Genomic DNA, 26392 nt, shown 5'->3' on the forward strand with positions numbered 1-26392 from the left:
ATTTTACAGTTAGAATAGAATAGCAATTGTACATATCTATTATAATTTTGTTTTTTTAATTATTGATAAACATTGAATATTCTCATTAGAATTCGTTATTTCCAAATTACTTCGAGACGTTAGACAAGTCAGTACTTCAATTTTATAGTTGGAATAGAATACCAATTGTCCATAGCTGTTACAATTTTTTTTTTTTTAGTTATTGATGGACATTGAATATTCACATTAGAATTCGTTATTTCCAAATTACTTCGAGACTTTAGACAGATCAGAGTCAGTACTTCAATTTTATAGCTGGAATAGAAGACCAATTGTCCATAGCTGTTACAATTCTTTTTTTTTTTTAGTTATTGATGGACATTGAATATTCACATTAGAATTCGTTATTTCCAAATTACTTCGAGACGTTAGACAAGTCAGTACTTCAATTTTATAGTTGGAATAGAATACCAATTGTCCATAGCTGTTACAATTTTTTTTTTTTTAGTTATTGATGGACATTGAATATTCACATTAGAATTCGTTATTTCCAAATTACTTCGAGACTTTAGACAGATCAGTACTAACATTTTATGGTTAGAATAGAATCCCAATTGTCCATTGCTATTACAATCTTTTTTTTTTTTAGTTATTGATAGACATTGAATATTCACATTAGAATTCGTTATTTCCAAATTATTTCGCGACTTTAGACAAATCAATACTAAAATTTTATAGTTGGAATAGAATACCAATTGTTCATAGTTTCATAGGTTCAATTTTTTGAAATTTTGCAGTTTGCAGAAAACCTAAAAAAAATGTCAAGCATTGCTACTTTTTGGTTCTTCAGAGTGAAAACATATTTATATTAAATAACACATCACTTAAAATGATCAAAAACTCTATCGTCAGATAAGTTAGTACTCATATCTATATTTACAACGAAATTTTGACCAGAAAAGAAGACTAAAATTTAAAAGAATAAAAATGCCTGGAAATGTGTTTTTATAAAACCATTAAAATTTTCACTGTAATTTCGCGTAAGATAAAAAGTTTAATACGTAACATTCGGTATAACAATAAGTGACAACATTGTAAATATTAGTCGATCCAACAACAAGTGAAAACTCGTCAACCTAAATTCACAATTTAAACATTTAAACAGTTTAACGAGCGATTGTGCCGCTTTAAAGCAAAGTCTACAACAATACGTTTGTTTTCCCGGAGAAAACGGCAGAGTAACGCATCGCAGCACCAAAGGGAAACGGAACAAAAAGAAGAAGAAAGAGGATGCGCTTGGAAAAAACAACGATACCTTAGTTGCGTTAAAATTACACGACTCTTCGTATTCCGCGAAACGTCTCGATTCCACGAATGAAAATTTCATTTCCGGAGAAATTAATTAAGACACCTCGAAAGAAAGGCATCGCGGACAACGATGAAAGAAGGAAAAAAGGACACAACAATTTTATTACATTAAATTTCAATTCCAACGTAAAGTTTTCCTCTGTCGTTTGTGCTTCAACAGATTTGAAACGACAAAAAATTTCTTTCCTTCTACCTAACACAGAGTTCTATCTGAAACGAATATAAACCCTTGGTGTTTATGCAGCAGGTGAAGCAGAAAATTCTTTTCTGCTCCGTGTAATTTTTTACCAATTGTAAACGAGGAATTCTTCGGTCGAGATTACTCAGCTGACCCAGTTTCCATTGTATCGCGAATACTTTTCGTTCTACGAGGGCTAATAATGAAATTACTTCAAAAATAGACGATACGGATGGTTGTTCTACCGGGGTGAGTCAATAAGTGAGTTAATATGAAGAGAAATAATGGATGAAACGCTGTTTTTTCGCACGTAGTACATTTCGTACGTTCGAGAAAATGAAAGGAATATAGATATGGCTAAGGAAATTTCAACATCGGTGAAAAAGTGAAGGAGAGAACCTTAAAATTGTTGCAAGAAATTTTTTGACACCGAAATTCATGAATTTGTTCCTCGTTACAAGTGTTTACAGGCACTCAGTGACTAGAATTTAAATATTAATTTAAATGTTAATATTGAGAAGTAGTAACTGGCTGTCAATTTATTTTAGTAATAAAAGAGATTTTCTCTATTCGTTCCTATATTTTGAACCCTTTCTCTGCAACAGATTTTTAATACAGAATGTTTCTATTCTTTAATTAAATTAAGATGGAAATGCACAAAGTGTAAAATTAAAGTGAAATTGCGCCAGTCATTCCTGCACTTTTTAACCCTTTCTCTGCAACAGATTTTATATAATGTTTTTAAAGCGAAAGTGCGCCAAAAAGGCGCCTTTAATAAATTTTCAAATATTCGCTGACTCACCCTAGTAAATTGAAGAAATCCTGACAATGTTAATCAACATTCGTTTCACCATTGCCCATCTGTTCAGGCTGCATAATATTCGGCTCGGATCAAGAAGTTGCCGGAGTTATGAGAGCAGTTAGACGTTGCAACGCAACCGGTGCATTTTCGTGGATCGGCAGCGACGGATGGAGTGCCAGGGGTTTAGTTAGTAATGGTAACGAGCCGGAAGTGGAGGGTACTCTATCGGTTCAACCTCAAGCCAATCCTGTCAAGGGTTTCGAAGAGTACTTCCTGAATTTGACCGTGGAGAACAACCGAAGGAATCCGTGGTTCGTTGGTAAGCGAATGACTAGGACACGCGAGCCTCGTTAAACTTCCCTAATTCTAACTTCCGCTTAGGACTCAGCTATTGTGCGAGATCGATCTATCGTTGAACGCTATACCGAGCTGATTGACAGGCTCGTTTCAACGAAGTAACAGGGAAAGATCAATTTCTAATTCGGCAAAGTGTCTGTTCTACGGTTCATACTTTATTGCTAAATAATTCTTGAATTTTTATTTATTTGCATGGCTATGGATCCTTTTGCATGCAAAATAAAACAAATTTTGGATAGTTACAAGTAAAGGAAAATGAATGAAATGAGAAATTGAGAATTAAGGGAAAGAAAACGTTTTAAAAGATGAAGAATACCGAATGGAATTGTACATATATACTTTTATAATATTCTCTAACTTTTTCTCCGAAATTTTCCTTCCCCTCGTATATTCTGCAATTTATTATTTACGTTTCTGTCGCATTTCAAAAGTTGTAAGATCAGAAAATTGGATCATAATTATCAGCCCACTCTGTATATTATTTTCAAATATCTTTTTGCAATTAAATTATTTTTTCGAGAGCGATGAACTGAAACACTACGAAAGCAGTCGATAAACTCACGTATCTTCAGGCGTGACCATAATTTTACGAATATATGTATAATTTTGTTATCGTTTAATTTCAAAAATGATCGAAGTAATGGCCCAAATGGAGCTACTAGCAGTAAGTAAATTTTCAGGATAAGAATATTATTACGAATGATTTTAGAATTCTGGGAGGACCATTTCCAGTGTCGATATCCAAACGCGTCGAAAACTCCGTACAACCAAAAATACACGAAACCGTGCACGACGAAGGAACGTTTAACGAAACAGGACACGGCGTTCGAGGATCAGCTGCAATTCGTTTCCGACGCGGTCATGGCGTTCGCCTACGCTTTCCGGTAATAAAGATGTCAATCTACCAAATCGACTCCGACATTTTATAGATCTAACTTTTCCTCCCGCAAAGAGTTCACCCCAATATTCTCTACAATAAAAATCCTACCTATTCCTCGATAAACACGCTGATTTCTCTTCCACCCTCAGAGATATGCACAAAGATCTGTGCGGCGGGAAACCAGGACTCTGTGATTCTATGAAACCTACCAAGGGTACGGAGTTGTTAAAGTATCTTAGAAAAGTGGACTTCGAAGGTGAGCGAGTACGATGGGAAATTAAATAAAGTTAATATTTTCTAATTTGTTATCAGCCAAAAATTTGGAATAAGTAAAAATTTTTAGAAATTCAATAATATTCGAATAGAAAATTTTAGAAAATTTAGAATTCGTTAACACGTTAAGCGCCGTGTCAGTCACCGGTGACTGACACTATACTTTCCGTTCGGGCCGCGTCAGTCACCAGTGACTGACACTCAGGCCGCGTCAGTCATCAGTGACTGACACTATACTTTACCATTATTCGGACCGCGTCAGTCATCAATGACTGACAGTATACTTTCCGTTCGGGCCGCGTCAGTCACTGTTGACTGACGATACACAATTTAAAAAATTATATTCTTCTATTGATAAATTTGAAATAATTTGGAGATCATAAAAGAATGTACCTAAATATTACCTGTTACCAAAAGAAAACTTTTACGAGTATTATTAAAACACATGCAGTCTTATCGCAACCTTGCACAGATCTCCGGCCGCCGGCATATCGGTGAAATCGGATATCGCGGGCTAAACGGAAAGAAAGACAAAACAGGCTTGGCGCTTAACGTGTTAACCCTTTCGTGGCTAAATTATTTTTCTCCTGGATATTAAATTCAGATCAATTTTTATTCGAATAATTAAATGGACACATGTGTCACACTGACATTAAGAAAGGGTTAAAATGAAATTAAAGAGATATGCAATGTTAACCCGAATGTTCCACGGATATTAAATTGAATATTAAGTTTTCTTCGAGTACTCATAATCACGAAAGGGTTAAAATCAATTGAAGAAGAAGTTAAATTTTCAAGTGTACTCTCCGAAAAGATTCTAAATCTGTAAGCAAATTATCAGAATATTCCCTGGGTAATTCAATTAGCCGAGTAATCTCAAACTTTAGGCTGACAGTGAATCTGTGACAATATTGTCTCTATGGAGTATGAATATTCAAGGTTTAAGCGGCGACAAGTTCAAGTTCGACAAGAACGGAGACGGACCGGCCCGATACAATATCATACACTTCAAACAAATCGAGCCTGGCAAATACAAGTGGGTTCGGGTTGGTAAATATCTGGAGGGTGAATTACGGTTGAACAGGTCCGGTAAGCCACAGTTTTCCTCGTCTTTTTCAAATCCCTCGTACTTTTCTTTTCTTCTTTTTCCCCGCCCTCATTTTCTTTTTTTCGCCCCGCGTGCTCGCCTACCTACTCGCATATTCCTTGCAGAAATCCAATTTAAACTTGGACATCCTCAGCCACCCGAAAGCGTCTGCTCTCTACCATGTGAAGTCGGCCAGGCAAAGAAATACGTGGAGGGTGAGAGATGCTGTTGGCACTGTTTCAACTGCACTCAATATCAGGTTTGTGATCGCATTCGAGTGTGATCGTTCAGTCGTTTGGCTCGAATTATTATTCACCTTCGTATGGCAACCCCTCCGTGCGGAGGTTTCTTTCGCGACGATCAATCGACCTGGCATGAATAATATTAACCCTCGGTTAATCTACAGAGATTTCCACTGACTCAACGCTGTAATTCTCATTTTTGTTAGTTTCGTGATAGTAAAAATTTATTTCCATTTACCTCGCGATTTTCTTTCAGTCATCGATGAGATTTCGGAGCTTCGAGGATTTGAAATAATGGAAATGGAAAAGGAAAGTTTGACATTGACAAAATGTGAAAATTCAGCAGACTGACCTGGGGTTAAAGGGGAAATTAGGTTACTGAGAAGGTTAGGTTATTACTGTGCTGTGAGACTTTGAAACAACGCAAATAGAAAATGAAAATTGAAAATTCTCAAAATGTGAAAATTCACAAGAGTTACAGGGTTAATTAGTCTGATATCAGGTTACTGAGAATTTTTGTATTTGCATCTTTTATTTCTATTTTTTCCTACATAATAGAAGTTGCTTAACCAAATAATCCTTTCGAGTAGTCCTTTGATAAATTTTCTATCTTTTTCTTTTTTTTGCTACGACGGTTTTTTCACTAATTTCTGCAAAGAATTTTTTCCAAGTTTCTTCGAGCGTTCCTCATCGGAGATAACAGCCAAGGAAGTGTCTTTGTGGCCACATAAAAGAACCCCCCCTTTTTGAATCCCTAAAACGACTCTTTTTTCCTTTGACCGTCTTTCATCTCAAAGAGCCACTAGAATAAATATACCAGAGCGCTACCTCGGGCGAATTTTTCACGGAATTTAAACGTCTGTTAAACAGATACGAGATCCGAAAGACGAGACCCAATGTATCGCTTGTCGTCAAGGCACAGTACCAGACGAGACGCATTCTACTTGCCGTGACATCCCTGAGGAATTTCTGCGACCAGAGAGCGGATGGGCGATTGGGGCAATGGCTTTCTCCGCCACAGGCATTTTTGTAAGTGTTTCTCGCGAAAAATGAATGTGTGGCGGGTACGTCGTCGTCAACAAACCCTTACCGAACCTCGTTCTATTCTTCCACGCGAACTTTCGGATTTTAGTCTTTCGGATTTTGTCTCTCCCCGGGTTAAGACTTGCCTTCGTCCTCGAGTGGCCTAGGAAGCGCACATGTGGCATCCAGGTTCGCACGAGGACGAACGAATTTTCCGTTTCCACCACTTTCTCCACTTCTATCTTTATCCATCGCCACTCCTGTCTCCATGTCCTAACAATATAAAAACCCGGTACGCCTACACCTCCAGAGTTTGTTCCTTTGCCGACCATCGCGACGTACCCGCCGAGCCGCTGCCGCCGAGACAAGTAACAAAATAAACGATTGTATTTTCTGGGCCGAGTGTACGCCCATACGACCATAAATGTGTACTTTAATAAATTGAGGTGAAAACAGGGCAACGACGTTCCTCACCCACCTCAAATGCAATCGTTGAAAAAAACGCAGTTAATTTCACCGAGAAAAAAGAAAATTAAAAAATATATTGATACTCGGAACTAAACGCAGCGAATTAATTGCACTGAAGCAAATTGGAAACAATATTTCTTCTACCAGGAACTGAACACGGTTACTTAACTTCGCTGAAAAAGAAAATTTTAAAAAACATCGATACTTGGAACTAAACGTAGTTAATTAATTTCACTGAAGAAAAATTTGAAAAAATCTGTGGAATAGCAGGAACTTTCTTCCAGAGGGAATGAGAAATACTCGTGAATATTTCCGTTAATTTGTCGAGACCAATTACCAAGTGAAGGTTACTCGATAAAGATCGGAGAAAATGATTTCAATAATTGAAACAAAATGTTGGCATTTCGAGTTGTTCCAAGAAAATTACAAATGCACGTGAATTTCTTTTTCTCGCACGATAACGAAGGAAGGCTGCAACGATAACGATCAGCTGTTTCAAGAATCATACATACCGCGGTCTCAAGTGTACAACCGAGTTGACTGCTTAACAACCGCGTAATAATTCTAGCCACAACGCGTTAGAACGGCCGTCAGCTAGAGGTGCAACTACTTGCAGAAAAACTGGCTGCATTATCGACCTGTACCTTTCGTTGCCCGAATTACTCGTAAATATGAAAATCTCGGTACGAAACTTCGTCTGAGAAATCAACGAAAACGAACCATTTTTCCGAACTGTTGAAAATACTTAAAAAGCTACTTTGTTCCTTGGCAATCAACGATAAATTGAAAATGTCAAATTTTGCCAGGTAGAGAAAAATAATTGAGAAATCTTTTTTGCAAAAATATAAATTTATGAGTTATGTTCCGTACCGAACATTTTTTTGTCTATTTTCGCATCGAGCCTTTCTCCTTTTATTTTTATAGCTTAAGGAAATTGTAAGACGGGCCTGAAGAATCCGCGACCCATAGGATTAGCCGGGGCCGTTATTAAGCGCGTACCCTCGGTAATTTCACCACCAGAACTCAGTTTATTAACCATTGTCCCGATTTTCCAATTACTCAACTAGTGTCTTCCTTCTCTCATGTCCTATCTCCTTTTTTCGGAATTCCCCAAAACCCCGACACCTCATCCTTCTACCACCACTTCCCACCACCACACCCTACGACCAATACTTAATGTTCTTATTTCTCCTATTTTTCACTTCCAAAATTAAACTCCGCCCTCAGTAGCTGAGATGCGTGACTTCCTCTGAATTTCGAATCAGTATCATTCTGAACGTTGAACAACCAAGTATCGAGTCAGTCCGAGCGCTGAACGCATAATCAAGTCGTTTATATTATAACGTTGGAGAAAGGGTATTCCGGGATCGCTTCAGACCTCGTTAGGAAACAGTCCGATTTTTCTCTCGTGATCCAAGTTTGAAACATAACTCAAACCGACGCGAGTACACGACAAGTTACACTATGTACGCTCACGTTTGCGAGTATCGAGACACTTGAGGAATGTGAAGCAAATGTAAATGGACGTTACAAAGTTGTTAAGTACCGAAAAAAGAATGATTCCATCTGAAATCTGATGGTACAATGAGAACATAAATTAACTTTGACGAAGAAATGCAATTTAACCCTTTCGTGACGCATATTTCCCGCTTAAGTACTCAGTTGATCTCAGTTTAGTATCCATTACAGACACGATGGTCGGTAGATACATAACAAATTCTTTAAAAAATAATTCGGTCACGAAAGGGTTGAATCGTATAATACTTTCAGTACTAATATACTGGGTGTCCTGATACTCACGAATGTCAGTGTAATTCCATTTTAAGAGAATTTCACAATTACTACAAATATTATTATCTAAATTGTAAAACAGAATTTTTTGTTCATATACACTTTCCCGCCACAGAAAATTTCAAATCGATTTCCTGGAAAATTTATTTTCGTTAGTTATTATTAGATAAATATCAGATCAACATTTCCAACGAATCTTCAAATTTGATAAAAAAAAAAAGAACGTAAGAGTCTTCTCATTCCACAACCTTTTCCTATTTTTTTTTTCGGTGACACCATTATGTCGACGCTACAAAATTTCCTTCAGTTTCCATTACAATATTTTTCGCTTCCGGCACGAACCTACGGGACCTAACACAAAGAGTGTATGTAAACTTTTTCTAAACTTTACTATCGCAAAAAAGTTCCAAACCGATTTCCAGAAAAATTTACCTCCCTTAGTTGCATAATTTTTCTGCTAAACACGAAGAGTGTGTTAATTAAAAAAAAAAAAATACTTTCTTCACTATTAGATAACTATGTTCGTCTGTGGCGTGTTCCTGAAGCACAACGACACACCTGTGGTTCGTGCATCTGGCCGCGAGCTGTCCTACGTCTTGCTGTCCGGGATTCTCCTCTGTTATCTCGTTACGTTCGCCCTGGTGCTCAGACCAACGGACATTGTTTGCGGTATTCAAAGGTAAGGGGTTAGATATACAACAGATACACCACTATGTCCTTCCCTTGGCGAAAGTGACTCGAGGAATAATAATAAAAAGAAAAGAGAGAGAAAAAATCCAATTCCCTATGTGAAACGAGCCGGTGGTTGGGGCGCGGTGAATTGATATTAACCGGTGAACGCGAGTACATGATCGATCGACGCAAAGCTGATAAAGTCGAGGGACGAAATTTCATCGGGGGAAGTGAATTACGGCCGATTCAATTACGGGAAATGAAAAGAAGAATATAAAGCGAACCGGTGAATCCACTTAGAAGTCAAAGTTGCACCTGGTTCCAATCTCTTAAACGTCCTCGCGTTCTGCGATGGCACTTCTGTTTTCTGTGCGCAACGAGAAATTCTGCACGCAAGATTTCGAGACACCTGGGGTGTCTCTGGTTTTATGAGAATTTTTGTTGAAGGAGAATTCGCCTAGTGATAATTCGCCATAATTCCACGAATGAAGAATTATTTGGAAATAAGCATTCGGTACATGAAGATAATGTGAATTTGTGGTCTGTGTGATTTCAGCAGATGAATATTGATATTTTTAATAATTAATGAGCATCGTAAAGGGTTAAGGATAATTCCTGATATTTTTCTTGCAGCTTTAAATAAGAATTCGGTACTTGGAAATAATGTGAATTTGTTGTCTATGTGATTTCAGCAGATGAAAATTGATATTTTTAATAATTAATGAGCATCGTAAAGGGTTAAGGATAATTCCTGATATTTTTCTTGCAGCTTTAAATAAGAACTCGGTACTTGGAAATAATATAAAATGATTTGTGTGAATTTGTTATCTGTTTAGAAATTTTTAGTAATTAATGAATATCATAAATACTATTTTCATAAATGGCAAAGAATATTGCAATTTTATTAAATATTCTCCGAACTCTGTTACAGTAATTTCGGGTATACTGTTAGAAGAATCTATATCACAGTCAATGCAAATTATAAAAAAGAAACATATGATTCTCATAGAACAGCCTATTTTCACCTCATTTTTATTTTACGATATAAATTGAACAGACATTTTCCAGATTTTGAGGATACCTCTAAACCTCCTCCATTCCAATAAATCCTCCCTAAAAAAATCAGCAAAAAATATATTTTTATAAATCGAAGGTTTCCACGTTTTTCTGTCAAATTAAGTAATAAAATTTCCACACGATGCGTTACGGTGCCCGCAATAAAAATACACATATCTAACTCAAAACCGCAAAAAGAAATGTCACATGTGTCGCTTCCGAAATAACCCATTCAATTCGAACGATTTTTCTTTCTTTTTTTTTTTTTTTTTACCACTATCAAGTGATGAATTTGTCCGTGACACAAATTCTGGTAGATACAATACTGTACTCTAAACACGAAAATGATCGTTGTCACCGTTGTTTGACAGATTCGCCGCGGGTTTCTGTTTCACCGTTGTCTACGCGGCCCTCCTAACGAAGACAAATCGAATATCGAGGATCTTCAACGCGAGCAAACACAGCGCCAAGAGACCATCCTTCATATCGCCACGATCGCAACTGATCATTTGTTCCGGCTTGGTGTTCGCGCAAATCTTAATTAACGGCGTCTGGATGGTAATCGACCCGGCGAAAGCGATGCATCATTATCCAACCAGAGAAGACAATTTACTCGTTTGCAACAGTTACATTGACGCCAGTTACATGATCGCATTTGCCTATCCTATCCTGCTCATAGTCGTTTGCACTGTGTACGCGGTACTTACCAGGAAGATCCCGGAAGCTTTCAACGAGAGCAAACATATCGGTAAGTGTGAACACGTGCGTTTGTGTGCGTGTGGCAGTGTTAAATCGAATTTATTCGCTATTCGAGATAACGCTTGCCTGACACCGAAATAATGGAATTTTTAAAAACGAAAAATTCGAATTTTTGGAAATTTGGAGGCTGGTGATTTTTTGAGAGCTGAGAAGAGGGAGTGTGCGGAAGAAAATGCAGGAATACAAAATTTCTCTTGAAAATGAATTGGAAATAATAATTATTTCAAGGAAGAATGGAATTTGTAGAAAATGAAAAATTCGGCATTGATAAATTCTTGAAAATTTGGAGGAAGCCGGTGATGTTTTAAGGATTGAGAAGGTCGAAGGTGCAAGAATACAAAATTTTTCTTTAAAACGAACCGAAAATAATAATTATCTGGAATAAGAAATTTCCCTTTGAAAATTTTCTTCGGATAAAAATTTATTCCAATGTCCTCCAATGCTAGTATACGTTTGTGTCGTGTATCAAACTTTTATAAATTTTCAAACTCGTCGAAAAGCTATTCTGCCCTTGTTAATTTACTTGTCCAAACTTAAAAAAAAATTTTTGCAATTTCAAACCGTGCGTAAAGTAATGTCACTGTTTCTAAATCTCTATAGAGTCTACAAAATCTACAAATGATTTTTAGCTTTGCTTAAATTTTAGCCAGCCAGAAAAATGAAAAATCGGTAGACAGGAAATTTCGCTGTGGAAAACAGCGTTGCGTTTAACCCTTTCCGATCTTATATCGCGATTTTTGGGTGTAGGGTCTTTTATCCGTCACGGTAGAACTATGTCAAGCTCTTATGTTATAGAACTCGCCTTGAAGCCTGGCCGCTCGCGATATATCCCCGGCGGGAAATTTTATTAGCAGGCGTACCATGCCGGTCGCAAAATTTAGATGTAGAAGGTTTAAAGACTCCAAGTTCGAGTATAACTCAAGAACAAGGTTCACGAGCAATAATTTTCAAGCTAAAGCTGAACTTCTGTTAAGTCATAAACTTCGACTTCTCATTGTAGGATGCTCTTGAATGGAGGGTAGAATTGTGAGACATTAATAGAGGATAGTTCAGGGCAGATTTGTGTGAAGCAAGATAATGTACGAGACGTAGCATACACGCTTTACCTTAGAAAGTTCAAAGAAGGGTGGAAAAAAAAAATTAAAAAATTTTAAACTGAAGTTTTTTTTTGTCAGAAAAATCATTTCTTTAGGCTGTGAATAATCTGTTCTAGCGTTAGAACGTAATTGTACGAGGTTTGATCAACAAATACTGTGCGTGTAGCTCAATATTTCGGGTGTGAAGAGAAAAAAACTGTGGCGATTTAATTGGCGTTTCGCTTATTGACTTTCGAAATTTACTGTGGTTTTTGTGATTCGATTTTTATTACTTCTGTGATTTTTAAAATGGAGCTCTTTCTGTAGTTCCAATTTTTAGCGAAAAACTACGATTCTAGAGATAAAGGAAAATTCGAAGACTGATCTGAAAGCAGTTTGCAAAAATCTATACAGAGTGTTTTCAGAAGAGTAAAAAGCTTGGTAACGATGTGTAACTGCTACAAGGGACCATTTTAATTCCAAATTTAATTTAATCTTTTTGTTAGCAAAGTTTCCTATTCAATAATTTTCTAAATAATTTCTCAAGAAAGACTTATAACCCTAATCTGACAGTTTGATAATCAAATCTTCTATTTAATAATTTTCTAAACAGCAAAATAAATATCACATTCATTTACTTTTTATCAACAAAGTTTCACTAATCTGACAATTTCGTAATCAAACCTTCTATTTAATAATTTTCTAAACAACGAATTAATGAAACGAAACCTTTCTAAAATTTGAACCTTCCAACAACTTAAGTTTCCCAGTGTCCCTCTGAAAATTCCTTTTGCGCAAAATATGGTCTCTTTATGAACTCCCATTAACCATGAAATTACAACCAAAAAACTGATCGGTAAATTCACTTTTCCTACCCAGGTTTCACCATGTACACCACGTGTGTCATATGGCTAGCCTTCGTGCCGTTGTATTTCGGGACGGGAAACAACGTTGCACTGAGAATCACCTCTATGTCAGTCACCATAAGCCTATCAGCATCCGTGACCATAGCGTGTCTGTTCAGTCCCAAGGTAATTCGCTAGAACGAAATTTCCAATGGGCCAATTATCGTCGAACTTTTTCAAAAATATATTCCACTTTCTCCCGACAGTTGTACATCATTTTAATACGACCGGAGAGAAACGTGCGCCAAAGTATGATGCCGGCTAGATACAGCACGACGAAAAGTTCAGCAGTCACGGCTACGAATGCCTCTAGCATGATCGCGCCAGTCACGCTGACTGCGGCCACATGCGATCAGAATAAAGCTGTCAAGAAACACATTATCACTACCATCGATTGCTCTACTCAAAGTGAATGTAAGTATCCGCGGTTTGAAACACAGCTTGCTCCTTGTACCGTGATTTACTTTTAACAGAGCGTGCTCGTTCGAACTATTTAATCTTACCGTAACTATCTGCACGCAACGGCGGTAAGAAGAAACGTAACGTTACAGTTTGCGGTTACACTTGAAGAAACGAAAGTTGTTTTAGTTGTTGTGTCGGATGTTGAAATATTTGAACACATTAGAGACGTAAAATGGCACAAGTCCATCAACCAACATTTAGAGAAACATAGTTTCTTCTTTGGTTCGTCTTCTTTAATTCTTCAGTAATTTTCCAAAGCTGTTTTACTCTTCGATGAAGAATTTACGAAGTTGTATGTCGGATGTTGAAATAATTGAACTCGTTGGAGAAATTGTAAAATGGTATAAACTCGTCGAACAACATTTTGAGACACATAGTTTCTTTTTTATTTATCTTCTTTAATTCTTGTTATTCTTCTCGTGAGTACTTTTTGGGGATTCAGTTTCACTGTGCTTATATTTTTTAAATTGTCAAGTAACTAATTTTTGTGTGGAAAGACTTTTAAAGCCATAAACTTATCAGATATTATATCACAGTGTTTTCGATAATTTATTTGTAAAATGATATTTGATCGGATAAAATACACCGTTTCCATTACTTCTGAAATTTATTCGCTACTTTTGTGAGAAGGCTTGCGAAACCGTAGACTTCTCCTGATTTGGAAATCGTCAGATATTATGTCACAGTGTTCTTGTTAATTTATTTCTAAAATGGTATTTGTTGAATTTATTCACCGTTCCAAAAATCACTTTCACAGGTCCTTCATTTTTCTACCATTATCTTTAATAAAACGTTTCTTCGCATTAGTAAAACTTTATTTTAAAACTCTAACATGCACGAATTTTTTAAACGATACTGTATATACTTTTATCGAATAACCCAACATTTTCTCGCATCTTTTTAATCTTCTTTGAAATACACGTTCTGGCCACGATATTTCGCCCGTAAAGCATCCAACTACTAACAGAGACTTTTAATTAAACGCCTGAGCAAAAACTGACGATTCCGTGTTCCTGATTCGCAGAGAAACACCGCGGGCAAACATCCGCTTGAAACAGTCTTCCAACGAACTTAACGCAGCAAAGAATCATTTTATAAAATGCACCAAACTCAGTATTTTTCTCTTCCTTGAAATTAAATCACGACATTCTAATCATTTAACCGTGGTGCGGTCTTCGGGTCTTTTTTGACCCGTCATCTTCTTATTTTTTTGGTAACTTTTGCTGTTACCAAGTATATGTTGCCTTAACATTGTATTAAAAGTTTACTGTTTAGCTTCGTATGGCGTGCTGGTAAGAAAAATTGTTACACGTAAGATCTTCGGGTCTTTTTTGACCCAAGAGACTTTAGTCTTTTCTGGGTCAAAAGGAAAGACCTTTGGCGCTTTTTTCGGGTCGAAAAGAAAGACCTTTAGCTCTTTTTTGGGTCAAAAAGAAAAGCCTTTGGCACTTTTCGGTCAAAATGAAAGACTTTTCACTAATTTTTGGGGTCAAGAACGACACAAAGACCTTAAGTATACAGTGAAACAAAAGAACGCACTCTCTGATTAATACACATTTTTTCGCGAAATTTATCCGAGATAATTGGAGGATATTTTTCTTCGCAGATTACGAGTTAGAAGTAAAGGATCAGAAAAATGGCAAACCACCGCCCACGGTCGTTTCACGATCGACCCAAACCTCTAACAACAACGACAAGGACTCGAGTGGTGGTGTTGTAACGAGCAAAGACACAAAGGATAGCAGCACGGCAACGAAACAGCTGAACAACAACTCGAGAATAGGAAATGGACCAGTGAATCAAAGTGACGTTTCCTTATAGCAGCAAGTTTCCATCGATACGGCCGTTTTGCCCGCGAATTTGAAACCAATCTCGAAAAAACCGGTAATAGTTTAAAGGGACGCAAAACAGAAGAAAAACAAATAGACAAAAGAACGTCTTGATATTTTGTAAATACGACTGAATTATACACAACTTCGGGGTATCGATTAATTCTCCGGAAGAGATGAATGTGAGAAGAGAGAAGAAAATTGTGCAAATCTTGCTACCGTGTGTTCTAAATGAATTAAATATGATAAAGAACTAATTTGTCTGGTGTATACGTGGTATTGTTAACGAATAAGAAAACAAGGAAATTTAATTATTGGAAAAGTACGAAAAGGAAACGAATACTTTGAAAATGATATTTAAGAGATATTTGAAGAAATTGGTAACATCAATTATATCAATTGCTGTGAATACACGAGATCCCGAAGCCGCTAGATACAACAAATTGCACCGTACGAGACGCATAATCATCGATCATAATTAATTACTAAGTCACGTTCAAAAAAAAAAAAAAAAAAAATAAAAAAACAAAAAACTGCTCTGGTTTCTTCTGTGATCATAGCGTAATGCATGTAACAACCACCGTGTGATTGCATAAACACCTATTTTGTACATACACTATCGTTTCATCATATCTGTGCACGTGAAAACGCGAACCATTCGTCGAGTAAATTGATCCCAAACGTTGTAAATATCGATAGACGATAAGAAAGAAAAAAAGAAATTAAACGAAAGACAGCTTGCGTATCCAAAAATCGTTGCCAAATACAAGAACGTGATTGCGCTTAAACGAAGCAATCTTCTATCAATAATTTTTGAAAAAAAGAAGAAACGAAGAATAATCGTTCGATACGCTGAAAATATCATTTGTCGATTTTTCTGTAAATAAATTTCTCTCTGTAAATATTAAGCGAGTTACACGAAACGAAAAAATCGAACGAAGTTGAGAAAATTCGCGCTAAGAAGAATTTCCAAAAGTGTGAATAATACGATAAATAGGTATCCCTTAGGTGATCTTTTTCTCCTACTTTTCGAATCTTCTCTGCAGACTATAGGAATTGCTACACGTAGAGGTTAAATTTAAAAGAAACACGAAAAAGCGTGTCTCGATCGATCAGAGACATCGCGAAACGGTTTTCTCAAGATCTCTAGCCGCTCTAATTTTAATGTAACGTTAATGCTTGGTCTTTGTACGAAGAGAAACGAAAAAGAAGAAATTCTCGAACGACGAGAACATTTGTTCCGTAGATTCTACATATGTACATAACGTAAAAGAAACTTGTAAATTCTTTTCGTAGAATAGCAATCGTACGATAAACATATCCCGCTCTAACCCGTGAGAGTAAACCCTCGCGTAGTTGTTTTTTTATAGTGATAGAGAAACGAGTAACCCGAAAGTTCTTCTATCGATTCACGTCGAAGAGTTCGATTTTATAAGGCGTCAGTTCGTTCACGACACAACAAATATTTATACCTAAGAGTTTTGAATTTTTACATAGAATGGATAGTTTTCTCGGTGAAACTTTGGATACCCAATGAGCCAAGTATCCATCGTACGACACCGAGATCCTATTGTCTTTCTTTGAAAGAATCAACAACGATGTACTTGATAATTTAAAAATTTTTGAAAAAAAAAAAAGAATATACCGAAGCATTGAATTTAAACAATGGATAATTTTATTGGAAAAAAACATGGAATATTCTGGCCAATTGAAACGAGTTTAAAACGTAACCAAGAATTAGATATATATATACATATGTAAGACACGAAAATTCGCGACAACGTAAATGTATCTGTGACTGTTCTCCAGTGGATCGTGAGTTTAATTGGTAAATCTGTAAATATATGTTAAACGTGTACACGTGATTGTACATATTAGGCGATACCGTTTAAAAAGTATTAAGGCATGAAACGAAAAATGTTTAGTTCGTACGGAACCAATTTAGACGTAATGAAATTTCCGTTAAGGGTTGACTTCGGATGATTAATAGAGAAGATCGAGAATCGCGCGAGACGGATATACCGAAAAGATGCAATGCAATGACAATGTCAAGAGAGAAAGAGAGAACTCTAAGCTATGTTAGTTCAAACGAACTGTTATATATGCTCTAAGGATATTTTAAATACGTACGAAAACACTATGATAAAACGACACGAGTTTACGTTGTATTACGATGTATTCGATAAGACGATGACCCGAAAAGGAAAAATAAAACAAAAAAAGAGAAAGAGAGAAAATCAATCGTGAAAAATCTTTCCTTTATTTTAGAAAAAATTCAAACACCTCGCTTGACATTCCTTCTTTTCATCTTCTTCTACAAGAGCACCTCTCAGGTGCACCTTACAATAATACTGTGTGTTACTTTTCAGGATCTGTTTTATTTCTCAAAAAAGTACAAAAATGTTACAGAGAAAAACGATGCACTGTGTTTCGCGAACGGTGTAGACAGAGAAAGACGATGCACTGTGTTTCGTGAACGGTGTAGACAGAGAAAATCCGTTCGAGTTGATGATACGCCACGAGGTTTCACCCTAAAGTTGAACTTCTCACTTGAACTTCTCGTTTGCATCGTCGTTCAGTTCATGCAGCAGCCTTACCGGATTAGTAGCTCCTGAAAATCCCGATATAGGCGTATAATTTGTCACTTGTAACTCAATACATGTTAGATTGTGAGAGAACAACAGGAAACGTTTAGACACTACTGTTAAAAAGGAGACGTTCAAGTTAGATAAAGGTTGAGAAACTTAACATAACATTAGCTGGACATTCTTATTTGACAAAACTGATCTATGTGAAGTAATGGAAGAGAGACAGCAACAAAAGTATCAGTTTGAATGGAATGAACTAATATCTATTTTGTAATTCCTAATTTATCTTATCCTACGCAGTAATTGATACATCTATAAATGAAACATACTATGAACCTAATTGATACTAAGGCTTGTACCATACAAAAGTGAAGGAGAGGCGTTAAAGGGTGCAGAGAAATAGAAAAGCCTCGCTAAGATAAATGATCTTTTTATTCCATTAGCAATTACAACTCTTTGTAATTCGACTGACATTTCTTGTTCACTAGAGCAACTTGTGCCGCTCGTATACCATTTATACATTCTCCTAAACGCACAACCTTTCCTTTTTTTCCTTTTGCTTTTCTTTCCAATAACAAACGGTCAAACCGGCTAGTTCACTTTGTTTATTACACCGTCTCCCGTCTCGCTACGTTATATACGTCTTTGTAAGGAGGAAAAGAAAAGACAATACGAAGTTGACGCAAAAAAATATTAATATTGTATGAGAGACGACACATGTAAGCAAACTCATCACGCTGGATTGTTTATCGTCATTGAACGATAATATATGTGTAGGCACGGATACAATAATAAATGTGCAACTCATTGCAACAGACTATATTATCAGACTTGCCTCTAAAGTGCTGTCGAGCCCTACTTTCATCATTCACACTTTACAACGCAAAGTATAAAATCTTTGGTCTAATTAAAAAAAAAAAAGGAAAAAACTCTCGTACACGCTACACGTTTACAAAATTCGGAAGCTTATTCGTTATAAAAGTACTTTATTTTTTTTTACTCTCTCTCGCTCTCTCGTATGAAAATCGTTCATTGTTACTCTGTTTATTTACTTTTTTTTTTATTAATATTCTCGATGTGAAGACGTGTGCTTGCTATGTTTGCGTGACACGGTTTTTCGTCCAAAGTTCACATCTGCCTGCTTTGAGTCGCTGGACAATAAATATTAGCTCGACATTAAGGTTAAATGCGAGCTGGTGTTTTACAACGATTTACTTCAGCTAAATTCTTCAATGTGCAGAGTAATTAATAAAAAATCTACCTTTATGCTTCGATGTTCGTACATTGTTTAACAATAACGAACGAGTAACATCCCTAATATAAAAGTGTATAAATAAAGATATATCTAATTTTGTAAACGATAAAATATGAAATTCAATAATAATGCCGATTCGAGACGTAAGGCCAAAGCACGATGCGTAAATGCATTTTGTATAAATTACCTTTCCTTTGTTTCAGAGACAAAACGTTTAATCTACACTACCTTAATACTTCCATGCATCTTTTAACCAGTTATAATCTTACATAGAGTGAATATTAGTAAATTTTATTATATATTACCCTTTCCCACTTTCTTTTGTTTCACTCTAGCATACAACACAAACGTCAATTTGGATAAATTTATAAATTCAACGTAACAAAATATCCATATAAATAAATGCTATAATTAAACAAACATAACAACAATTAACTTTATTTCTTTACTTATATTTACAAGATTTTCTATCAAAATCAATAGAAATTTAATCCCTGTGAAATTTGTATGGTATGCCAAACCATGGCAATGAGTTTTTTCTTTGCTCACAGTGATGCTCCTTGATTGTGTTAGTCACCATTTATCGCAGCTTACATAGGATTGCAGCAAGGATTTTGAGAATTACATGTAATATACTACTATCCTGTCATCGATGAAATACATTTCATGTGATAAAAAATTACTGAATTGACTTCCACAACTTACCACTGCATTTAGTACCTTTGACCTTCTGTTGCTTCTTCTTTGGATCCGATGGTAGAACCAGCAATGTGTCTCTGCTTGATTCACTTCCTCCTGTTCCTGTATTACCACCTGCCATATCAGCTTCCTGTACACCACCTCCGCCAGCTTGTGCAGCAAGTGACTTTTTTATATTTGCAATCTAACAAAATAAAATTGAACAGCTGACATATTAATTTTATCACACTTCAATGTATTCTCTGGAGCATATATTACTTACATCCCTCTGTACTCTTTCTTTGTGATAAGTAGCCTTTTGTTTTTCAACATTTGCTCTATTAACTTGTTCTTCAATACATGCTAACACAGTATCACAAGCTTGACCCCAAGCAGCTAATGTTTCAGCAACTACACCTGTGTCAGCAGGTCTAACATCACGTCCTAAACCAGCATAATCTACTTCTAATTGTGAATTCTTTTGATCTAGTTTGCCATGTATTATATCAGCATAAATGGCTTCAATTATTAAATCCTCTAAGTCTCTAACATTTTTTATATCTAACTCCTCCAAGAGGACAGAATATGGTATACATCTGGACTTTGTTGCTAGTGTTACAATGGTTAAATGTTGAAGTTTCTTCTTCTGAACAGGAGTCAATTCTAAAACCTTGTCTTTGTTTTCTAAATATTCTTTATAAGTACCATATGCAAACAAATTCAGAGTATTCCAGTATTCAACATAAGGACCAGTTTCTAGTTCTTTGATATTGGGCATATCCAATAATTCACCAAACACATGTACACCTGGAGTTTCTACAGCTTGTCTAATAAGTTCTAATGCAGCTGCTCCTTTGGCAGTTTTTGCAAGTAACACAAACTGTTCCAAAGGATTGGTAGCTGACTTTTCTGTGGTTGTTCCACCAGTCATATTGGACCTGTTGAATAAATATTAACAGATGAAGAAAAGTTGACCACCCCTTGCTACCTAACAAATTCCTATAAAAGTTGTCAATTAAAAAATATCTACTGTAATAATAAAACGCAATATTCTTGATGTACAATTTATATATAAACTGAAAAGTCACACGACTACGGGAAAGGTTAGAAACCGCACTTCTGACGGATACTCTTTATTCAAGTATTACTAAGAAAAACGGGAAACTGTCTAATAATCAAAAATAGCAACTGAAAAACCCAGATTCGTTACGTAAGGAGGACTTACTTTGTCCGATGTTTACAAATATCGAATAGCTTTTTCTGAATATATCTTCAAATGTAAGGCAAGTATGTAAATCCAACCGTGTAAGTACTACCAGGGGAAAGGAAACGGAACTTTCACCAGATGACAATGTATTGTTTCTTTAAAAAGGCGAGCGGAACGGAGGGGATAACGATAAAATATCATACAGAAGAGTCAAGAAAGGAAAACGGTTCGCGAAACATATTTTACGAAAGAGAATCAATACGTTCTTTGTGAAGTTCTCGTTCGTTCGTGCGGTTGGCGCGGAGGTTGTCGGCACTGGCAAACAGTATCGGAGCCGAGAATAACTTCAACGTGTTGTATCTGTTTGACAGAAGAGAGGGGAACGTGTTGTTCTCCGCGAATGCGAACGGTTTATGTTAATAGTCTTTCCAAATGATCGTGCCGTTTGATGGGAAATAGTGAACGGAAAAATTTCAAGATTGCGGTTCGTCGGACGATACTGCGCTTGAAAATTCCCGGTAACGGATAGTACAAAATGAAGCCTTTAATCGAGTTCGAGGAATGTTTGCGAGACACGCCAAAGTTTCGGTGAGAAATTGGTTAAAATCGCTCTGATACTAACACGCTACTTTTCTACGCTTTTCCGTGCTCCGCTCCGTTGCACGATGCACGCACTACTGTGAATAAGCTGTTGAATGCACCGCGTCGATAATGCATAAATCAATGAAAAAAAACTTTCGTAAAAAATGCCCATTTGGTTTTTGTAGATCCTGCATCGAGGAAGTAGAGGCAAACGTTGATCTACTCGAACAAAAATTAGACAAGGTATTGCTGTTTGATTAAAAGAAGAAAACGAATATGAAAGTTTTTAGATACATTATGCATCTCTGTATAGCAATGTGAAATGCTTCTGTTATTTATTGCTACTCCAAAAGAAATTGCCAGTTTTAAAACAACAGTATTGAAGGCATTTAAATATAAAAATTTTCACTGTCAAATATTTGTAATTTTTTTATAGTACTGGTTGTATTGTAACAGACAAGTTACATAAGTAATTTTATGCTCATTAAAAGTATTACTATGATAATCTCCTTAAAACAATATCCTTTGCAGGTGTTAAAAAACTGTAGCCAGATGATTGACACTGGGAAACTTTTTGTAGGACAGCAAAGGTATGTTATAATACATATAATATCTATATGTAATTGGCAAGAGAATAGAAATCTATATTGAACAGTTGAAACTATACTGCTATTGAATAAAAAATGTTTAACAAAGTTAAAAATGTTTGATTAGTTTAATAAAATATGCAATTAAAAAGACATTTCAAATGAGATGTATTTAATGAAAAGGAAGAGGGAGATTCCAAGCAATAGAGAGGAGTCAGGAAATGTATATGAATTACAGCTCTGTTGGGAGTGACTCATACATATGGTAGCACTGCTTAACACAATGAAGAATGATACACATTTGAAACACTTGCTGTTGAGAGATTATTCACTTTCCATTAATTCCCTGTTACATTTAAATAAAGAATATTTTTTTTAAAAACGCATTTCTTATATTTATTATATTTTCTAATGTGCACAATAAATTATCCTTAATTGTCATTTAATTTTTAAATACATTTGTACATTACAATTATCTTCATGAATATTTATGACATTTTAATATGTGTAATTTTAATGTATATGTATGTTTTCTAAAAAATTAAAAATCGATATTTTTTTATAGCCAATTTGCCAATAGCCTGTGGGAGTTATCTCTGTACTTCAATGATGATTCAGAGATAATGGCCTTACTGAACAAACTAATACATGCTTTACAAGAAATGAACAAGTTTCATACTATTTTGTTAGATCAAGCATCTAGAACTGTAATTAAAGATCTGAACTCATTTATTAAAAGGTAAGATTAATTATACTTGTTAAATTTATCACGAGTACACGTAATTATTTCACGTATTTCATTTGAAGGTCATGTGTATGTGTAACATTGATAATATTTTAACAGTGATATCAAGAGGGTAAAAGAATCTCGTCATTACTTCGAAAAAATTTCCGCTGATTTAGATATAGCTTTAAACAGAAATTCACAAGTTCCAAAATCTAGACCTGCAGAGTATGAGGAAACTTCTAACATTCTGTCTGCTACCAGATCCTGCTTCAGACATACTGCTTTAGATTATATTCATTCCTTGACAATGATACAAGCACGTAAAAGACACGAAATATTGGGTACACTACTTAATTATATGAATGCCTGTATTACTTATTATCACCAAGGTACTGATCTGGCCCAAGATTTAGATCCGTTTTTAAAAGATCTAGGGGAGAACATAATTAAAATGAGAGCTGATTCTGTTAAACTTGAGAAAGAAATGGAAAACCGACATATTTATGTTACAAATAGAGACTTAATACCTTCTCCAATACCTGGTAATCCTAAGATGGAAGGCTACCTCTTTAAGCGGACTAGCAACGCGTTTAAGACTTGGAATAGAAGGTGGTTTTGTTTAAGAGATCATCAGTTGGTGTATAAAAAAAGAACTGGTGATAATGATTATACCATTATGGAAGAAGATCTTCGTCTTTGCACTGTGAAACCAGTGGTTGACTGTGATAGAAGAAACTGCTTTGAAGTATTAAGTCCTACAAAGTAAGCCACTAATAATAGAAATAGAATTCAATGGAGCAATAGATATTTTGATGCACATGTTTCAATTGTAGGAGTCACATATTGCAAGCTGATAGCGAAGAAGCTTATCTAGCATGGGTAACTGCCATGCAACAAGCAATTGGTGCTGCCATTCAAGGAAGTATGGGTGCTGGTACTATAATCAGTATACGAGAGTCACATTTACACAATGTTAGAGGAACAAACAGACAACCTTCAAAACTTAAGTCAAGGTATAATTGAGAAATGGCTTCTAATTAAATTTGAATAAACTAAAAAAAATTTGAATTTTTTTTATTCACTATAGGGTCTGGGAACAAATCCTAAAAATTGCAGGAAACGATACTTGTTGTGATTGTGGTGGTGCTAATCCAAGGTGGGCCAGTATCAACCTTGGAATTACACTTTGCATAGGTGTACTATCTTTTCGATTATCTTTCGAATCGAATATTTCTCGAAATATTTACTATATACGTTCATCTTTCTGTAGAATGCTCCGGTGTACACCGAAGCTTAGGCGTTCACTACAGCAAAGTTCGTTCCCTTACGTTAGACGACTGGGAGCCAGAAATATTAAAAGTAATGGCAGAGCTAGGAAACACCGTAGTAAATAACGTTTACGAGGCTCTGCCAATTCCTTCTAATGTTATTAGAGCTACACCAAAATGCAACGGGTACGTGACATAAATTTAAAAGAAACAATAATTTATCCCCGATACAAAAATAATAAGCCTGTTCCAACCATTCTGTCCAATTGTTTTCTCAATTAACAGTAATATACGCGAAGCTTGGATAAGAGCCAAATACGTAGATCGTAAATTCGTGAAGCCTTTAAGCAACATGATTTCGTCTGGCCAACACGCGAGCCGTGACAAGATGCACTTTCGTAAGTGGAGCGTCCGCAAGTTGCGTCGTCGTCCGCGTAGTTGCGACAAGATCGATAGTAGTAATCGTAACAAAACAACGACTCTATCATCCGTGAAAGAGGGTCATCATTCCACGAGCTCGGATGACAGCAAGCACACGTCAATTGAAAGTTTAAGTTCCGTCGATAAACCGAAGAAAACCGAAAGAAGTTCCTTAAGCTCTGACGACAGCGCGAATATAGATCTGAAGAATGACTCCACGTTGTACGGGAAAATCTTAGCACGACCGCGTAGCGATATAAATGAAAGTAACCCCAAGGCCATTAATAGTAATACTGATTCGAACATCGAGAACGAGAATAAACTTCATGCTTCTGAGAACAAAGACAATATAGTAGCCGAGAATAATTTGCCGATGAATATCGAAGTGTCCTTAAGCACAGAGAATTCAGATACGAAAGATACCTTAGAGAATAAAGACGCTGGAACAGAGAAACAGTGCACGGAGAAAGGTGAATCCGACGTGTTGATGTTCGGATGCGATTTACCAAAGCCAACGATCGATAATAGCTTAGAGTTAAGTTCCGATCAAGACTCGACTGCCGGCGAAGACGAGGAGTTCACAGATGAGGAAGACATCGAGAATTTGCATCCTGAGATGTTGCTTTACAAAGCTGCTGCTGCGCATAATCTTCCCGTGATGTGTGCGGCTTTAGCAGCTGGTGCTGATAAATCATGGACGAATGTCAACGACAGGGGAAGAAATGCTCTTCACCAAGCGATTATCAGTGTAAGTAATGAAATATCGAAGCATAATATTATTCAAGATTTTTTTATTTCTCTTTTCAACGCAGGGTTCTGTAATGTCTTGCGAATATCTCATTCTAAATGGAGCACGCATCAATTGCCAAGATGCCGATGGTAAAACACCGTTATACTTGGCTACAGAACTAGGTATACATCCTCTTTTATTCGTGACAAATTCTTCGTAAATATGTCAATTTAACGAAACTTCAAATCTCAGGTCATACTGCCCAAGTATGTTTGTTATTAAAACATCGTGCTGATCAGCATATCCAGGATGAAAGCGGCGTAAAACCTTTGTCGATAGCTGTGAAAGAAGCTAACGCGGACATTGTTACATTGTAAGTCGAGGTGGATGTATTATCAAACGATCTTTACTATGTCATGGTTCATAATTGTTCCAGATTACGACTTGGTCTGTTAAACGAAGAGATGAAAGATTCGGAGATTGGAATCAGCGGCGATGAGACTTTTAACGACGTTGTCCGCGATTTCAGTCAGTTAGCTTGTTCCCATCCGGAACGATTGCAACGACGGAACGAGAGCAACAACGCGTCTCAGCCGCCGGAATGAGGTTTAAGAACGTGCAAAGTTTATTTGCAAAATCTAAAAAGCCGGCTACAACGTAAAGAGAAGAAGGAGAATGGTACATCGAAAATATCGTCTTTCAGTTCCTTGCAGGGTAATAAAATTGATTGTGAGTAAGTACGAGAAAAAGAGTGGTTCCGAAGCTTTACGGTATGATTATTGAACCGAAAGAAAGAAATATCGCGGATGTTGTATCTTTTTACACCTTTGACCTCTCTGTTCAACAGAAGGTGATTGAGAAAAATTTATTAGTGTTCCATATTTGTATTAAAGAGAGAAACAAGCTGAAGAAAAACATTCACATGTTTTTTCCGTTTTTTTTTTGTTTTTTTTTCTTGCGAGAGAAAGAGAGAGAGAGAAGAACAAAAGAGAAAAGGTTATATATTTTGCTTACACGCGATATTTACGCTGTCCAAATGATAACAAAGATTCCGATTTTTTCTATACCTTCCCTCCTGGTTTCTTCTTGAATTTACAGAAGAAAAGTCACGGTAATAATACTTGTCGTTCGTGCTTCGTATAT

At 36.2% G+C, this 26392-nt stretch overlaps 3 protein-coding genes across 4 annotated transcripts in view; 2 read left to right on the forward strand and 1 right to left on the reverse strand.

The window, feature by feature from the left end:
- The window catches only part of LOC108572176 (metabotropic glutamate receptor 2), a 138933-nt gene extending 123734 nt beyond the window's left edge, over positions 1-15199 (forward strand). The window contains exons 5-15 of the mRNA XM_017934375.1: positions 2395-2646; positions 3394-3568; positions 3714-3820; positions 4777-4926; positions 5050-5183; positions 6037-6195; positions 8961-9127; positions 10548-10924; positions 12891-13042; positions 13123-13330; positions 14985-15199. Coding sequence (XP_017789864.1) covers positions 2395-2646; positions 3394-3568; positions 3714-3820; positions 4777-4926; positions 5050-5183; positions 6037-6195; positions 8961-9127; positions 10548-10924; positions 12891-13042; positions 13123-13330; positions 14985-15199 — 2096 coding nt within the window. The remainder of the gene's footprint in view (positions 1-2394; positions 2647-3393; positions 3569-3713; positions 3821-4776; positions 4927-5049; positions 5184-6036; positions 6196-8960; positions 9128-10547; positions 10925-12890; positions 13043-13122; positions 13331-14984) is intronic.
- Positions 15200-17640: 2441 nt separating this feature from the next.
- On the reverse strand, positions 17641-21604 carry LOC108572165 (COP9 signalosome complex subunit 7). Of its 2 annotated transcripts, none has more exons than XM_017934362.1 (4): positions 21558-21604; positions 20012-20666; positions 19756-19933; positions 17641-17818 (listed from the first exon to the last, which is right to left on the reverse strand). In XM_017934362.1, the coding sequence occupies exons 2-4, from the start codon at positions 20657-20659 to the stop codon at positions 17754-17756; spliced, it is 891 nt and encodes a 296-aa protein (XP_017789851.1). In that variant the 5' UTR covers positions 20660-20666; positions 21558-21604; the 3' UTR covers positions 17641-17753. The 2 variants fall into 2 exon arrangements, with proteins under 2 accessions (XP_017789851.1, XP_017789850.1); XM_017934361.1 differs by lacking the exon at positions 21558-21604 and adding an exon at positions 20954-21034.
- LOC108572164 (arf-GAP with coiled-coil, ANK repeat and PH domain-containing protein 2) lies at positions 21326-26144 on the forward strand. The gene is made up of 12 exons (XM_017934360.1): positions 21326-21523; positions 21703-21760; positions 22049-22107; positions 22670-22843; positions 22949-23593; positions 23665-23844; positions 23919-24025; positions 24102-24285; positions 24385-25267; positions 25332-25431; positions 25502-25622; positions 25686-26144. The coding sequence occupies exons 1-12, from the start codon at positions 21471-21473 to the stop codon at positions 25852-25854; spliced, it is 2733 nt and encodes a 910-aa protein (XP_017789849.1). The 5' UTR covers positions 21326-21470; the 3' UTR covers positions 25855-26144.
- Positions 26145-26392: the final 248 nt, after the last annotated feature.

Source organism: Habropoda laboriosa, unplaced genomic scaffold (genome assembly GCF_001263275.1).
Source record: "Habropoda laboriosa isolate 0110345459 unplaced genomic scaffold, ASM126327v1 scaffold107, whole genome shotgun sequence".
Classification (NCBI taxonomy): Eukaryota; Metazoa; Arthropoda; class Insecta; order Hymenoptera; family Apidae; genus Habropoda; species Habropoda laboriosa.

Excerpts from the sequence above, each read along its gene's own strand:
- LOC108572165 (XM_017934362.1), bottom strand. The coding sequence starts at position 20,659 with ATGACTGGTGGAACAACCACAGAAAAGTCAGCTACCAATCCTTTGGAA. Across the intron at positions 19,934-20,011 it reads AAGAAAGAGTACAGAGGGAT|ATTGCAAATATAAAAAAGTC; the intron begins GTAAGTAATATA and ends TTATTTTGTTAG. Across the intron at positions 17,819-19,755 it reads CAAAGGTACTAAATGCAGTG|GAGCTACTAATCCGGTAAGG; the intron begins GTAAGTTGTGGA and ends CGGGATTTTCAG.
- LOC108572164 (XM_017934360.1), top strand. The coding sequence starts at position 21,471 with ATGAAGCCTTTAATCGAGTTCGAGGAATGTTTGCGAGACACGCCAAAG. Across the intron at positions 21,761-22,048 it reads TCGAACAAAAATTAGACAAG|GTGTTAAAAAACTGTAGCCA; the intron begins GTATTGCTGTTT and ends TATCCTTTGCAG. Across the intron at positions 25,623-25,685 it reads AACGCGGACATTGTTACATT|ATTACGACTTGGTCTGTTAA; the intron begins GTAAGTCGAGGT and ends TAATTGTTCCAG.